At 45.8% G+C, this 17841-nt stretch overlaps 1 protein-coding gene across 1 annotated transcript; it reads left to right on the forward strand.

Annotated features, from left to right (window-relative positions):
• The first annotated feature begins 15474 nt into the window (after positions 1-15474).
• On the forward strand, positions 15475-16392 carry LOC135369110 (uncharacterized protein K02A2.6-like). Its single transcript, XM_064602776.1, has one exon. The coding sequence runs from the start codon at positions 15475-15477 to the stop codon at positions 16390-16392; it is 918 nt and encodes a 305-aa protein (XP_064458846.1).
• The last annotated feature ends 1449 nt before the right edge of the window (positions 16393-17841 follow it).

Consider the following 17841-nt stretch of genomic DNA (forward strand, 5'->3'; position numbering starts at 1 on the left):
AGAAGAATCTATCCGATAACTTTTCGGGGGTGAGACCGCAGGACGTTGGAGAAGGTAAAAAAAAAAAAGACAAGAACATATAGTGAGACTAAAGGAGTGTACGGGTCAAATTTCAGGTATGTTAGTACAAGCTACTTTAGTGGGCAAAACAAAAGACGTAACTCGTATTCCACGCCATTTCACTTCGACAAGGCGGTATCCGTGTCTGAAGTCTCAGAATCCGGCATGATCAAAGTAACATTTTCTAATTTCTGTAGTCGCTAATCGCTATACATGATTTTCATTAGCTGAGGAGCGGATGTGCTACGTTTCTAACCACTAGCGGAAAAGTAATTTCCGCCACAAAGCTTGGCAGCGGATTCAATGCTGTCACAGCTACTTTGTCGCTATTTCAGTGGGAAAAATGGAAAGAAGTATACCGTATCTCAGGGCGTTCCACTTCGACAAGGCGGAGCCGTGTCTTTAGCCCCACAATTCAACATGATCGGGTGATATGGTGATATTTTCCAATTTCTACGCCAACCTATTCTGTCTAGAATCCTGGTTTCAGGGCTGGTATCGACGATTTTCGTGCTCATTGCTCCTGATTATAGCAACATGTAGTCAAAATGGACAGTGTTCGCCGCAACGCGAATACATAATTAGTAATTAGGAAGAGTGAAAGAAGAATGAAATGAGTAGCGCCGCTTGTAATTGCCCTACTTTTTAGAGGAGTAGCGGGTAGCAGTAGTCCGCTACCTAAATTTGGTACTGGGCACAGTTATTGCTTTATGTGATGATAAGAGGTGTGTCCTTTCTCAGAGTCAAGTCGCCGATTTCGCTACTTTAGTTCAGTCTCTTCCACCGCGTTAGTTTGCAGTGAAGTGATTGAAGTGATCGTCCTTCTTGCGAGCGAACAGAGGATCCCTCATGTAAACTTCAGAGTTCAGTTCAAGAAATTGGTTTCCATAAACTGATTTCAAATAAAACAGCATCGCGTGGCGAAGGTTCCTCACAGCAAAATGCCTGCAGCACCATGCCGTCCCCTTGTCTACGAAATGAATTTTATCCTGGTTCTTGGAGCACCCGATTCTTGAATTTGAACTTGTTCTTGGCGAGGAACGGCGCACTCGTGAAGGACAGGGGGACGGCTCTTTCTCTTTCTTTTCTCTGGAAGGGTGGGGAGGGGTAGAAGGGAACATGGTACCTTGTAATTGCAAACAAGGAAACGAAGAGAAAGCAAACTGAACCCAACAGAGAAGCGTGTTTGAAAGACAAACGAAGCGAAGAAGTTTACCCGCAGCTACCTGTCGTGATGAGGTGCCCTGGCTCCATACTCCAAGGGCGAGATTTTGCACGCACCCCTGAACGCGGTGTCTGCCGCACTGCTCATGTCGCTTCTCGAATTGGAACGCTGGCGAAATTTGCCTCGAACGGTATCTTTATTTTCGAAAGTAGCATGATGTAGACATGTTTCAGATGGAATTATGCCTCTGTGAAAGCTGCAACGTTTACCTCAGTGGAGCGGACAACGTCACGACCGAGTTGTACGTAACACGTGAAGATGGATTACTCGTTTAGTGAATTTGACTTCAATCAGTCTTCTGCGAGCAAGTAATTTTTCTAGGTAAAATGAATATAATTTTGAGTGATCAGTTACACGACGAAGTGATTACTACGTTTTGCATAGTCTAAAGTTCCGCCAAGAGCCTCTCTCCCGCCATTCCAGTGCGAATATATTTGCTTTGAGCGTATTTCTCGCGCTTTGCTGGACTTTCGACGGGCATAACATCGTTTCCTTGGGTTCGTACTTGGACACGGCATTTTCCTTCTTTACTGGGTGCTGCCTACACACCCAACGGAGAATAATGCAACTCCTCAGCACGAAATTCAGCCAAACGGACACAATATAACCGTACGATCAACAAAAATACACGCGGCAGGAACCTGCGTATACGGAATCACGCACGGGGCCAACGTTTCGTAAGTCAGGGAGGTCAGAGAACCGCTACGTGATCACGTGATCAGCACATAGGAACCCGTGCCATCTCTCGGCAACCTCTTGCAACGCAAAGCTGCCGGTGGTTTCAAACGCGTACGGCAGATGGCGCTAGTCACCACATTTTCTGCGTTTCTGTGTATTTAGGTGTACGATTTTGAACCACGCTAGTTTATTTATTATTCTTTCATTTGCGATAAAACTTTGGACATCACTCCTGCTGATAATTACCCGCCCGCTGATCTATTTTCAGCCGAGAAGAAGTACAGAATAGCCTTTTATGACAAGTGTAAAAGTAGCGTTTTTTTCTTAAATTTGATAGGCAATAATCAATTAATGACGCTTTACGCGAGTAAAAACGTTCTTGACTTTCCTTTGCATACTGTGCAACGTCACTTTGAAAAAAGATTGACAGAGCTATCTCTTTTCGTGTTCGCATCATCCTTGACTGAAAGACACCAAAAATGGAAGATATTGTCGTCCTTCTCGCTTTATAACGCCACAGCTGATCATCACATAAAGAAACGAGTTCTTGGCTTAGCTTGCCCAAAGAACAAGCTTTCCAACGGTACCAACATATTTCACGTAAGTTGCCGAGAAGCCGTGTAACCTTTGACTGAAAATGACACTTTTCGGGTGATGAGTGGGACCGTAGCCTTAACAGTGGAGTTCAGCTGTAGCTTCCACAGTTTCGCCACGAAAACCACCGCCCCCCTTGGCCACGTGATCATCCGTAACGAATCACGACAAAATAGCCGGAAAACGGCGCCAAAGAGCGCGCGCTGGCTGATCGAACTGCGTATGTGCGCTGCGTGCCCTCTCCACACCCTCTCACTCATCTTCTCCCCCCCCTGTTCGGAGCGCTTCGCCAGGTCATCTGCTAATATTATCGGGAAGCAGAAAATGAAAATCCAGAAGACGAAGGAATTCACATGTACAAATTTATTGACACGGTAAACATATACACAAGAAGCAACATTTGAATGCAAGTAAATCTACACGATTATTACAGAATCCTGCAGAATAAACAGAGAATAAATAGCGCCGAGCAACAGAAAGCGTGACTATCATATTATACAATCCTTAAGGGAACCTATTCGGTTTGGAGAAAGTAGATATTATTATACATATCTATAGCACGTGATGAGTCGCAGAAGCCATCCGCTTCATCCCAGCACAACTGTCGAATTTTCTGGTGACAGGTGCCACATGCTCGCGGATCGCAGGGCCACGAACAGCTGTCGGTGTCTGAATGAAAAAACAAAAAACAAGGGAACCTGTTAATAATATGGTAAACCGGAGCACAGGCAACGTTAATTGGCTGAATACGCTCTGTAAGACATGCCAGCGTTACGCGTCTATTGTCGACTAATGCCAAAATTGGAGGAGCCCTGCGTACGCGATGCACGCTGTTTTCCTTTTCATGCACACCAGTGTATTAAACATCAGACACATTCAAACAGCGGAACAAAACGCAAGAAGCAACGCCACGCAGAATCATCAACCAGATGATTCTGCGTGGCAAGGTGCACACAGTTATGCGACAGTATTAAACGTCTGATCACTGACATGCATCATACGTTTGTCTGCTTACCATTCATTCAGGCGTTCATCCATGGCTCGAAGATCTTCGAAATCCACGAAACGAAATAACCGCCTGCTCACATACGCAGACGCGAGCTACAGAACGGTCAGACGGGTCGGCGCCTCGGAGAAACGAACGCGGGCGAATCCACCGGTTAAATGAGCCTCAGCAAATCATGATCGAGAAGGGTCACGTGGGAGACCGGAGCCAATGGAAAGTAAATAGCCGGAATTTGGCGGGAAATGCCAGCGGCGACACTATTTTCGCGGCGGCGAAACCGGCTTACTGTGCCTCCTCTGGCCTTAACAGACAAGATGAGAAACAAAAACACCCCATAATACTGGAATGCACAATTATCGCACGATTTCTCCTCGAATTAAGGCCTGTTCCGACATATAGCGATTTCATGTATACCGCTACAAAATAGTGCGATATTTTAGTCATCGAAGTGCTGGAAAACGCTAAAAATTAGCGCTTGCCGTAGTTGAGCTCGAGTCAACTTTCTCAGCGCTAATATTAGCACTACATTCGTGTTGGCCAATGAGGAGGCCCTTCAGTGGTGACGTCGCGGCAGTCGTGGAGCTGTTTTGCTTCCGCATTTCACGGCATGGCGACCGCAATGGAACCGGCGAGTTTCCCAAGCAGCACAATATACTGAGTCTTGTGCAATAGGGATGGACTGTATGTGTCTTATCGATGTCCTTTAGCTTCACGAATCTGTTGAAGGTCTTCCATCTACCCGTCCACCCCTATTGCACTCGACCTTTAGTACACAGTGCTGCTTGGGGTGTCATCGCAAATGTCTGATATCTTATTGTCCTTCTTGGTAAGGGATTCAGTTGATCGAATTTTTCCGTCCAACGCTGTCGAACTCTGGAGTGTCATGCTGGGAGAGACCGGAAACGACAACTTCCACCAAATTATAGCGCTTGCGCCGCTTTGCAAGTGTGAACCGTCCGATAACAGTGAGCGCTGTTTTTGCGTGCTGTTTTGTATCGCAAAATTTTGCGCGCAGCTATATGTCGGAACAGGCCTTTAGATTTAAAAACAGCGCCAGGTTTTTACCCCCCGAATCTGCGAAAAGCATTTAACCCGAAAAAGTCGCTTCCTACGTATTATGCGCTAAAACTCGCTATTGTGTGCTTCTTTGCGATTGCGTGCTAGTGTCACGAAGGAACCGTGGGTATGAGGGGGCGTACAGATGTTGACAGTTGGAGACAGGACAGTATAGGAAAGAGAGGTGAGTTGGTATGGACCCTACGGTGATTTCAAGAGGAACTGTGCCAACATTCGTCTGAAACTTGCGTCTCCGAAGACGGAGGGAAACCATAGGCCGTCGGTGGTGCGACTTCAATGCCCGTATTCACCAGTCCCACTTAGCCACTGGTTTAGTGACGTCTGGTTTACGTTGATCACGTGAGAATTTCGTCCGCCAATCACGAACAACCACACTTCTGTTCTAACCCGGTTGCCGTGAGGCCCATGGCGGCCTCCATGGAGTTTGTGTGCACAGACCATAGGCCTAATCTACGCTTCGCAGGAATTTTTTCGGAGAAATACACTCTTAGCCCGATTACTTCTAGTAAAGGTAAAAAAAATGCAATATTGTTACCTGTACACTAGATGGGTACAGCGTTACCTCTGCCGGGGTTACCTCTCTAAAAGTAACCAGATGCATCGTGTATTTAGAAGTAACACTGTTCCCGGGGCTCCGGGGCTGCACCCGCCCGTTCCTCGCGTCCATGCATGCATGCAGCAAATTGCACGCAGGCACACACGAAACACGACACGGGTGACATACCAAAATACAATGACCATGGGCTTTCCTGGGCACGTATTTTATTGTGAATATCAGGAAAACACAACCCAACATTGGCAACGTAAGATAACGAAGATATCGTTTCTCAGTGTGGTGGCATATGTGAGACTATGTAGAATGAACACAGCTCCAAAGGGGCTTTGATGTGTTCACAGAATCGCGTGAAATATTGTGTTGTAAAATTGCAGGGGCGGCATGCCTGCATACGGACCTTGTCCTCATTCTTGCTTGTTGCTGTGGGGACGGTGCCGCTTTAACCACCATAAATATCTAAAATGGAATGGGCACTTCTTATTTATCGTTCTCACGTTGTTTGGGTACATTATTAATACCAAAAGCAGATCTTAATTACACTTGTGCGAGCACGAGTAATGAATGCAAAAAATGTAGATACCTGATATGTTGGAAGAGACGGTGTTCGGTATCCTAGCGTCGTTTGCCGAAAACGGGAGATTTTCCAATTCACGAGCTTCCATGTTTGTACATGTAGCGGCACTGATGAAACCAGCCACAGTATGGAGTTCACATTGAACTTCCTCAAGGCAAGGTGTAATGCAGCATAATTGTGAGGCCAGCGATACATGCACATAAAAAGAAGAGAGTACTGAAATGTTAACTTCCAACAAACACAGATGGCAAAATATTTTGTGGATGGCAGGTCGTTATATGTAAGAAAATCAATACCATTGAAAACGTCACAGCTATGCCCTGTTTCCTCCTGTGGCTGGAAGTTCACGTCCTGAACATGTTCTTCACCACCTGAGGGAAATCAGTCGACATTAGTTTGCAGGCCCTTTACATATTAATTACCACCAGCCCACCCGCTCCTCCACTGCCTAACTCATCGGGATGGGGATTTAGGTTGCCTGGTAGATAAATTCATCTGAATGTAATTCAGTAGCAGATGTGATCGATTTCTTATTTTTTACAGTTTACTGACTAGTCGGTGTTATTGACTGATTGATTGTCTTGACTTTCTTCATTGGTGTAATTCCCGAGATGCTATCTAGTGGTCAGTTGCACTAGCAAACCACTGATAACAACCAATTAAGGCATCAATGTGGGCAACCATTCCGGTCAATTAACCACATCGACCAATCACAGTGGCTCAAGTCATCAGTCGACCCATTCACCACGAAGTCAGTGAAATTTAGGAAGGCAATCAGCCAGAAAATGACTGAGTCAATTCATCAACCAGCCAGTAAGACGACGAAATAACCTGTCATTGACAACACGACCCTGAACAAGTCAAAATCAAGCCGTATCAAGAAGTAAAGAAAATACTAATCGCCCACATACACACACCTGGGCATAAAAAAAGCAATCATAAAATTACTGTAGCGGTCAATCAGTTGCCTATTCATTAGGAATTCCATATCGCGCATCGTTTCTTTAGTGAGTCAACTAGGCTTTAGTTTTTTAGCAATTAATTTACCAAAATCAATTAAGTCAGTCAGAAAAAAAACGAAATGAAAAGTATAACCCCACGATAAGAGAACTAAATACTTCTCAGAACAATGTACTACGAAAAATCCAGTTTCTTTTCGTTGTAATTGCTACGACACACAGACTATAGCGCTTATCCCTCTTCTTCAACGCTGAATGGAAACAATTTGCTCGTAGTTAAATTTCATTACACAAAACCCAATGTCAAAATGGCTCTATAGGTATCGTATACCTTTCAGCGTATGGAAGATGCTGGGACAAGAAGGCGACACGGAGAGATACAAAGTAAGGTCGATGTAGAGAGCAAAGCTGGCAAGAGAAAGCAGGATGCGCTTAGGCCGAGCGTTCATACTGCGACCAACAGCTTACATATGCGCAGACAGCACATCATGTATGACTTACCATAAGACTGGAACCAACGGCGAATCTACTTCGAACGATCATGATGAAATACGCACTTACCTATTTCACGTATCCTGTTATGTGAAACCGGGCTGTGCGCACAGTATTCATATTTTAGATGACGACTGCCGGACTCCACTATGTATTTCTTGCAGTCCTCGCACTCTTTGCATCTGCCTCTCGGCACTCCCTAGAAGTCCTTGTTTGTAAACGTCATTTGGAAGGAGTTCACAACACATCTACAACCACGAGCGTGATTTAACGTGTCAGCCACAGAGGCGTCACATTTCAAAAGATGCAACCGACAAAACACGAGGACGCGATGTAGTGTCCCTTCTCGTGTGATACTGTAAAGTGTTGCCAGATGAGCGACCAAAAGTGATCAAAAGCGGCTGTGATTGTTTGCGAACGCATTACGACGTAGAAGTAACGGACTCCCACTAGAAGTAACACGTACAAGTAACCAGGAGAAGACAGGGGTTTTCCCCACAGGTTACCTCTGCCCCGGCTCTTCGAGACCCAATTTACTTCTAAAATTCGCAATTTCCTGTGTTCCCTCTTCCTTTGAGCCGATGTTACTTCTAAATACACGTAACAACGGTCTAAAAGTAACAATAGAAGTAACTCAGGTAAGAGTGTACAGGTAAGTTTTGACATGTAAAGCTACCAGAAGCGTTCGTAAGGCGGTTGTTGTTGAGCTGCAATCAATATTTGCACTCAATGTCTCATTTCGTTCGCCGCTCACAGGACGTAAACCCTTCGCTCTAGCGATGGTCTAATCCCATGTATTTGCATAGGACTGATCTAAACTTGGGGTGGGGGTAGTTTAAAGCTGGTCTACTGCGGACCATCTGTGAATGAGCCTTTCGGGAAACAACCCAAAAATAGTTTTTGCTGGATGCTGTAGCCTACTTTTCAAGTCGAAATTGCACAAATTAAGCAAAAAACGTTGTGAGGAACCCGTGAGCGAAATAAGTGAAGTAATAAACTCGCCGCCGATAAAAAGTTAACGATCGGTATGGAGTAGAATTTTGAAATCCGCTATGCAAATTTAGGGGATCACTCTGGGTTACACTTCGCAAAATAAACTCCGAGAATAAAGTCCTCGAAATAAATCACTAAAAAATCCACGGTGTAAAGATAAAGCCGTAAAAATCAACTTTTGCGATACAAACGCTTCAGATTCAAACTTTCAAAATAAATTGTCTCTGATTGGTCGACAGGCACGACAGCCTCAGAAAAGCCAAGGCAGGCCTCCACAGCTCCCCGCATTTGCGGCAGTAGAAAAATAAAATCACGTGACAGTCACGTGGTATTACATCGTCAGGCATCATGACGGATGCCCATTGGCCAAAGGATAATGCGCGCTCCGGGATTGGTTGATAAAGTTTCGAAATATCTGACAGCCCACTTTTCGCGGGCAGTCGGCCAGGCGGGCAGCTCCAAGCAAGGACGCTGCGTCTCCGCGGCTCGCCGATGTCGGTTGACCACAACGATGAAAGAGGAAGTGTACGCGCGGGTTTGTTCGTGAGCTATAGTGACTCTGGCCATGTACTGATCTCCGATAAAGTGTCAACCTACGGACATTCTTGCCGGGTCGGAACTGGAATGCTTGGTGAGAGGAACACTTTCGAGCGCTGTCGCATTTTCAAATACAGTGACTAAGAAGAGAGTGTTCGTAACGACAAAAGTATTTCCCGTGACTGTGTGACCTACGGTGCATCGCCAGAATGAGAAGAAGATGCTCATCTGTGAAACGCACGTACTCGTGGACTTCCCTCACCTCCAGAAGTAGACTGTATGTGTGCTTTGCAAGTTCGAACTTGGTTTGGTTGCTGTCTATTCAAGGAACGAAACGTCCTGTACGCACGGTGAATATATGAGTCAAACATTTGAGTTTATACGTTGCATCAATAAATATGTATTTCGCCTATCAAAAATGTCTTAGTTATTTTGGAATTACGGGCGCCAGGTATGAAAACCAGTAGAAGTCAATGGCAGCCAGGGCCGGCCGAAAGCCGAGCCAAACTGAGAGGTTGCTGATTGGTTGGCTGCTAGGCATCACGACGCATTTTCATTGGTCGTATGTCCAGTGTTGCCTGAATTATCTCAAACTATGGGCTCTATGGGGAGCTGCGGGCGCCTGGCCAAGGCTTTTGGCTCCCGCGTCTCAAAATAGTTCCCTGGAGGGTGAGGCCGTGAGGCTTTTTGCGGTGGGCTGGGAACGAGAGTACCGAGTCTGGACGAATCGTTTACTGTGTTCTCCGCCGGCTATCAGGATTCTGTTGACACTGCAGTGAATGATTTGTTCTGCTGCTCGCCTGTCAAATTTGAGTATGTCGAACTCTGAATTCGTGTCGTGTCACCAAATGAGTTCCCGGTGTTGGTTCCAGCTATGGTAGTTTATGATTATTATCCTGCTATATTATGAACATTGTCGCGAACATCGCCATTCTCCTGCAGGGCTGCCTTGGTTGTGAAGTCGTAGAGTTGAAAAGTGACGATCGACGAAAAAGCCTGATTCCGATAACGTGTGGATGTGTTGTGTTTATCCGTCTGTATGTGTTTGTGTGTGTTCCAGCCTCAGAACCGTAGAATCGTGAAATCCCAACCTGCCTGTGGTTTTCCTTGTGAGCCTACGTTCTGATAAACGCAGGGAACAGGTACTGGACAGACTCTCGAAATGTATTTGTGCAAATAAGCTGCATATGAATGTGAATAAATTGTTTGTTTGCAAGAAAAAACTATTTTCTCTCGGATGAATAACTTGAGTCAGCAGAGGTGCCCTAATTCTTTTGTAACCAGCATACGGTAATCTCAAAGTGTAACGAAATAAGATTCTAGTTTCAGGAACATCCACATTGATTCGCGCACCTTCTTAGACAACGATTTGAGATGCAAAAGCTGCAAAAGATTTATCTAGACATCACAGTACCATTTAAAACGTTGGCACCTATAGGGCTAGGTGGCAGCCCCCTATTGTGTGCAGATATTCTGATGCCTGCAGAGCTGTAAGCTGTTCTTCCGGGTGAAAGAAAGCTTGAAGACTGCATAGGTTGTGGCTCACTGCCTAAGAGATACGGTTGGAGAAGAAATTACTGGACATGAAGCACAGTGAGGCATGCTCCACCCAGGCCGCAAGGAGGTACAATTAATTTGAGCCACCTTCTGTTAATGCAGCAAAAACACCTATTTCCACTAAAAGAAAAACTGTATGCTTTTTTTCTGTTGTAGTTGAAGGGCACACGAGATCATAATAAATTGTTTCAAAAAGCTGTTAGGTCGCATTCTGACATGATCTGAGCCAATATGGTCAGCCGATGCTATAAGATCTACAGAAAACACATACCAGCAGATTCTGAAGATGCTATAGGAGAGGGTATGCCCTTGAAATGATGAGATTTGTTCACTTTCCAGATGACTTCAGGTATGTGAAAACAATCATAAATGTTGACAAAGCTGTTATGAAGCAGCGACTGCAACTAATCTGTTGAACTGGCAGAACAGTTGAATGCAAAATTTGTTCAAAGTGTGCTATAGCGTCATACAGATGGGATATGAATGAGCTGACGAAACATTTTTCTTGCGTAAGAACAAATACACTGTAGGTTCTCAAAATGGAAAAGCAGAGCGTCGATTTTCGCAGGAGAGAGCCACAAAGGCATCTCTTATTTTTTTGCTTCCTAGATTGCCTCAACTGACGAACAAGCTGCAGCACATTATGGTGACATTTTTTTTATATTTTTTTAAAGAAAAATAAACCTGTAGATTTTCAATATGTTGCAGGAGAAGACTAGTTATACAAATAAGGGAAGATTTCTTTTAGACGACCTATATGTAAATATACTATCTGAAAAAAAAAGTAATTTTTTGCAAGTGCTTGATATTCTCAAACACATGGTTAAACAATGAATATAGATCACATTGATATTTTTATGTGAAGCTAATCACAAGCAATCAGTTACAAGCATAAATAATCAGGGGCTCCTTCAAGAATGCTAACTTGTCAGAAATTTATCGTAAACTTGACCCCAAATGTGTTCCGTTCTTGAGTTCTCACCACGTATCCAGATTTATTCTCGTTCTACATTCCCTTTGGGATGGCAGACCCGTGCTTCCCCTCTAATACCAGACAAGGAAAGTGCACAAATGATGTATATGTAGATGTCAGAAGCTCGCAAGGGACTTCATATTTCGGCGCAGTTTAATGGGCCCCCATTGTTCAAGAAAACAAAATGATGATTTACATTCGATATATGCATCGTCTAAAAATGCACACAATTTTTTTTTTCAGTGGTATTTAAGAGAATCAAGCTACATCTCTGTCTGGTTTTGGCTGGAATAGCCCAGGTTGATAGTTACACAAGCAGATGTATGTCAGCATTGAAAATATAAAGGAAAAAGGGCAATTTAAAATGCATCACTCAATTTACTACTTTTCATAGCTTACACCTTGACAGGTGTTTTTTTTTTTATCCTGAAAGGGTTTCATTGCCAAAATCAACGAGAATGACCGTCATCACATTAACAAGTTTCAACTGTATACCAAGTAATAACAAACATGTGCTTACTTTTTCTTCTGCAATCAAGACGTGAATTACATCGTTCAGTTGCAGGCTTCAGTGAAAAATCACTGCTTGTAATGTCACTGCTGAGTGAGTACGGCACTGCTAGTGACGCAGCATGTGATTCCAGTGTCTTTCACGCCACCCCACGTTATTTCATGAGCAATTAGCATCAGAATCAATGAGCTTGCACGATGCACTTGTGAAGGGTAATTTCATGTGTGCCGATAAACATACTGCAGTGCTAATTTACAATTGTAGTTTGTGGCTGTGGAGCACACTCATATTCAATATGCCATGTGAACTAGAGGAGCATTTTCTGCCATAAACATTAGATGAGCGAAGACTCCAAAAAATGTTCAAGTAACGTTGAAATAACGTTGAAGTTCAATTCAAGTAACGTTGAAGAAATAAGTGCTGCATACGCCGCATAGCAACCGATCATGTGAGCGGTTATTCGAGACACACACACCTGCCCGAAACACTCGAGGCCGGACGCTGTCAAGTGAACTTTGTTCTCCCGCACTCAAGTGTAAACGTAAGACGAACGCTAAGGCGCAGTCTCATTCGAACTATCTGCCGGTACACACGCACCTTATGTATTCTCTCTAAAGTAATAAACTGGACCTCCATGTAACACTGGCGACGAGTACGGGATCTGGATCTACGTGACATTCACCGTACAAATTCTTGGTGGTAGCGCTCGATACGTCATGCCCAAGACGGAAGGAACCGGCCCTGCTCCTACCTTCATGTCTGCCATCGGAAAAGTACCGGAGTTCATTGAGCTCGAGGAAACATGGGACCAGTATAAGGAACGACTGGACGCCTTTTATGATGCCAACTGCAGTACGGACGAGAAGAAAAAGAGATCCATTTTCATCTCTTCGGTGGGTGCGCCGACAAACAGCAGACTTCGTGGACTTCTCGCCCCAAGGAAACCAATGGAAGTACCTTATACCGAAATCATGACGACTCTTACAAGCCATTTCAGTCCAGAGCCATCGGAAATAGCGGAAACATTTCGATTTCACAACCGCACGCAAGGTGAGGGATAAACCGTTACTGTTTTTGTTGCCGAACTCCGTGCAATCGCTGACCGCTGTGGCTTTGGTGCTGCGCTTGAACGCAACTTGCGCGACAGATTTGTCATCGGAATTAAGGATAAGAGCGTCCAGAAAGTTTTGCTGACGAAGCCCAAGACCTTGACACTCGCACAAAGTGTTGAGATTGCTACGGCAGCGGAGCTTGCAGCTCAGAGCTCTAAGGAACTTGAGCCGAGTGCGGCATCCGCATCAGGTGTCAATGGAGCCGTCAACGCGATTCGCAAGCAAAGCAAGCAAGAACGACAGCCGAAAGACTCACAGAAGTCGTTTTCGTGTATCAGGTGTGGAAGCAAAGAGCACAAGCCTCCAAACTGCCCGTTCAAAAACAAAGAGTGCTTCCGATGCAAGAAGCGCGGACACCTCGCTAGTCAATGTAAGACGGGACAGCAAAAGATATCTTCAAAGCACCAATCCAACTCCTTGGAACTAGTAGAAGACAAAGGCAACCACGCTGAGACATCTTCTAAGGAAGAATGTTTCAACCTGTACACGCTAAAGGGACCATCTTCAAGTAAGATGAAGCCAATCATGCTCAAATTGAAGTGGGCTGGAGTTGTTTTAGATATGGAGCTCGACACAAGATCTCCAGTTTGCATGATCAGTGAAGACATCTACAAGAGGCATGCCACAGCATGGCCGCCTATTTCCCCATGCCACATTAAACTGTCGTGCTACCTTGGAACTTTGCCTGTTCTCGGTGTTCTCAGACTACCAGTTGAAGACCTGGGTAGAGAGATTGACGGACAGCTATATGTGATCGGCTGCTCCGGACCAGCCTTGGTAGGAAGGGACCTTATAGACGCCTTGAGTATTCTGAATCACAACATCAACGTCCTGCGAACACCGCATGATGCCACGATCGGAAACCGAACAAGTGAGTTCAACGACTTATTTGAACCTGGCCTAGGGGTGATGAAAGAACCTGTACATCTTCACCTGCGTTCCGAAACCACGCCAAAGTACTGCAAAGAACGATCTCTGCCTTACGCATTGCGCGACAAAGTAGCAGAAGAGCTAGACAGACTGTCAAATGAAGGGATCACCACACCGGTCAGCCACTCGCTCTGGGCGACGCCAGTTGTACCTGTGCAGAAGAAGGACGGTTCAGTGCGTATTTGTTGTGATTTTAAGGTTACACTTAATCCGGCATGCACAACTGAAGTGTACCCGCTGCCAAAGGTGGATGACTTATTCGCTTCATTGGGAGGAGGCTATTGGTTTTCAAAACTCGACCTCCGCGATGCATACTTACAAGTTCCCCTTGACGAAGAGTCCCGTAAAATTGCAGTTATAAGCACGCACAAGGGACTGTACTGTTACAACAGATTACCCTTTGGCATTGCATCGGCGCCCGCCTTGTTTCAAAGGAAGATGGAGTCTATGCTACGCGGCATACCAGGATGTCAAGTATACCTGGATGATGTCCTAATTTCTGAGAAGAAGGACGAATTCGGTCAGACTCTAAAGAAGGTATTCCAAGTATTCAGGGAGTATGGTGTCCGTCTGAAACGTGAGAAATGCGAGTTCGGCAAAGAACAGGTGACGTACATGGGTCACACAATCGACAGAAATGGACTGCATCCATCAGAACTAAAAGTTGATACAATTTCCAAGGCTATGCCACCGAGGAATGTGTCGGAACTACGTTCTTTCTTAGGACTGTTGACATATTACCGAAGTTTCCTGCCTAACATGTCAACGCTACTAGCACCCCTGTACGCATTGCTGGTACAAAATACCCGCTGGCGCTGGGGAAGAGAAGAAGCTAAGGCTTTCGAAAATACCAAGAAAACACTCGTAGAAGCGGAGTTCCTCGTACACTTTGATCCGTCGAGGGACGTCATCCTCGAATGTGATGCATCGCCGTACGGCTTGGGAGCAGTACTGTCACACAGCATTGATGGCGTCGACAGGCCCATCGCGTTCAGATCAAGAACACGTGATGCAGGGAAGAACTATTCTCACCTGGAAAAAGAAGCACTGGCTATCATTTTCGGCATCACAAAATTCAGGGACTACCTACTGGGAAGAAAATTCGTCCTGAAAACTGGCCATCAGCCACTGGTGGGACTTCTTGGTGAAAACAAGCCTGTACCGACTGTAGCTGCAGCAAGGATACAGCGTTGGGCTTTGATACTGGCTGGCTACCAATATACACTGAAGTACAAGGCTGGGACAAACAACGTGCACTCCGAGGGAACAGGTGTCACAGCAATCAATGCTCTCGACATGTTCGACTCGAGCCCAATTTCGGGGAAGCAGCTTGTGGACCTCACACTCAACGACCCTATTATGTAGAAGCTGAAAGCTAGGATCGTGAAGGGCTGGCCTGCAAAACTGGACGACCCGGATCTAGAACCATACTGGACGAGACGTCATGAACTGTCTGTTGAAAAAGACGCGATACTGCTTGGACAGTGCATAGTGATACCAGAACGAGCAAGAAACGCTCTGCTCGCAGAGCTTCACGGCACACACCAGGGAATTAATGCAACCAAAGCATTCATCAGAACCCTGATTTGGTGGCCAGGAATCGGCCGAGACGTGGAACAACGAGCACGTTCGTGCCCGACATGCCAGCAGGCGGCATCATCAACACCATCTCAAGAGCCACTGCCATGGCCATCGTCCGAATTTCGGCCCGAACCGTAATTTCGGCCGAACCGTGGACTCGCATACACATGGACTATGCGGGTCCCATTGAAGGGAAAATGATATTAATCGTTGTGGATAGTCATTCTGGCTGGATAGAGGCTATCCCGGTAAAATCTGCAACGGCAGAAGTGACCGTTGTTCATCTCCGAGACATTTGTGCCCGCTTCGGACTACCAACGTGCATTGTAACTGACAACGGCACCACATTCACAGGTGCAGCCTTCCAAGAATTCGTAAAGAGAAATGGGATTCGCCACATGCGAACAGCTCCTTATCATCCGCAGTCAAACGGACTTGCAGAACGGGCTGTTAGAAGCGTAAAAGAAGCGCTTAAGAAGCTGACGGACGGACCACTGGAAATCCGGCTCGAACGCTGGCTACATAACCACAGAAGGACACCATCAGCTGCCCATGGGGGAAACGCTCCTGCGGAAATGCTATCCAATTTTCTGCCATGCAGTCGCTTGGATATAATCAAGACCGATGTGCTCAAAAACCAAAAGACAACCCAGCAAGACGTGGACAGTCGTTTGAAACCTGGAGTACCTGTCTACGTGCGCAAACAATGCGATCGACCGCGATGGATGCCGGGTATCGTGCTTGAGGGCCTAGGAAGTCGCATGGCTAAAGTGCAAACGGCCCAGGGTATTGTCACACGCCACCTTGACCAGATGCGAACCCGCTACGGCGCAGATAATGTGGTTTCCGAAAATGATACAGCTCACGCATCCGACCCATCCAACGCGGCCCATGACGCCACAGATGACACATCGGAGTCGACAGAAACCGAAGGACATCGATATTCGCTCCGACCGCGACACAGGTCACACCACTGACCAGTTTTCATGGGGGGGGGGGGGGGGGGGGAGAGTGCTGCATACGCCGCATAGCAACCCATCATGTGAGCGGTTATTCGAGACCCACACATGCACGAAACACTCGAGGCCGGACGCTGTCAAGTGAACTTTGTTCTCCCGCACTCAAGTGTAAACGTAAGACGAACGCTATGGCGCAGTCTCCTTCGAACTATCTGCCGGTACACACGCACCTTATGTATTCTCTAAAGTAATAAACTGGACCTCCATGTAACAATAACCATGCGAAGAAACAATACAACAGTGAAGCTGGCTTCAGTACACTACAACATGTCACATGCAACAATATACAGTATGCCTCAGTGTTTCCCAAACAATGTGTCAGGACACCCATTGAGGCCGCGGTAGCCCAAACGGGCCCCAAGAGAAAGCAGATGAAGTGAGCGCAATATGCCACAAAACCAAGGGAACTATCGCTCTACGACTGCATTATATTGAAGTTGTTTTACAAAAATGCAAGTTCAGTTCAGCGCACAATCAGTCGGGAAACAAGCTAACTCGCAGAAATGCTTTCAATCAAGTGTGTCGCAGTATTCCTCACTGTATCATGACGAGAGCCTGAACCTACATCAGACGCTACTTGCACGCACTAGTATAACAATCATATTTATTTATTTATTTATTTCGAGAACCCCAAGGGCCCGGAGGACATGGGGGTGTGAACTGGAGCGTAAGATACATTTACAGCAACTTGATAGAAACAAACAAGCAAGCAAAAAAGAACAACACAATTAGCAGTAAGTAAACAGGAAAATAAAGAAACGACGTTGGTGCGGTAGCAAGATGAAAAGAACCTATGGAAGAGGGCTAACTTGGCAAGATGGCGACGATGTTCGAGTGAGTCGAGATTAAGATTTGATTTTAAGCGGTTACAGCGGTATCGAATTAGTAGTCGTTGGAAATGAAACGGGCAGCCCGATTCTGGATGGCTTCTATGGCGTCGCAGAGATACTTTGGTGGAGGGTCCCAAATAGGTGATGCATATTCCAGCTTGCTTCGTACAAGAGCCGTGAAGGTTAGGAGCTTAAGATGGAGGGCGCCAACCTGAGGGAGCGTCTAACAAAGCCTAGGGAGCGAAAAGCGTTAGTTATTATGTGGTTGATGTGCTCGTTCCAAGTTAGGTTGAACGAAAGGTGGATTCCAATATATTTGTAAGAATCGGCTCGACTTAATGTGATATCACTTAGAGTGTAGGGGAAGGGAGGAAGACAGGAGACCCATCTTCGAGAAAACGACAAAATGCGACAATTTGCAATGTTCAGCGGCATTTGCCACTCATTGCACCAACGCCGGATTAGTGAAAGGCGGCTTTGTAAGGTTAGTAGGTCAGAAGGAGAGAGGATTTGCCTGCACACTACACAGTCGTCAGCAAGGAGACGAATCGCGCAAGATATGCCTGAGGAAAATCAT

The sequence above is a fragment of the Ornithodoros turicata genome, chromosome 9 (assembly GCF_037126465.1).
Source record: "Ornithodoros turicata isolate Travis chromosome 9, ASM3712646v1, whole genome shotgun sequence".
Taxonomy (NCBI): domain Eukaryota; kingdom Metazoa; phylum Arthropoda; class Arachnida; order Ixodida; family Argasidae; genus Ornithodoros; species Ornithodoros turicata.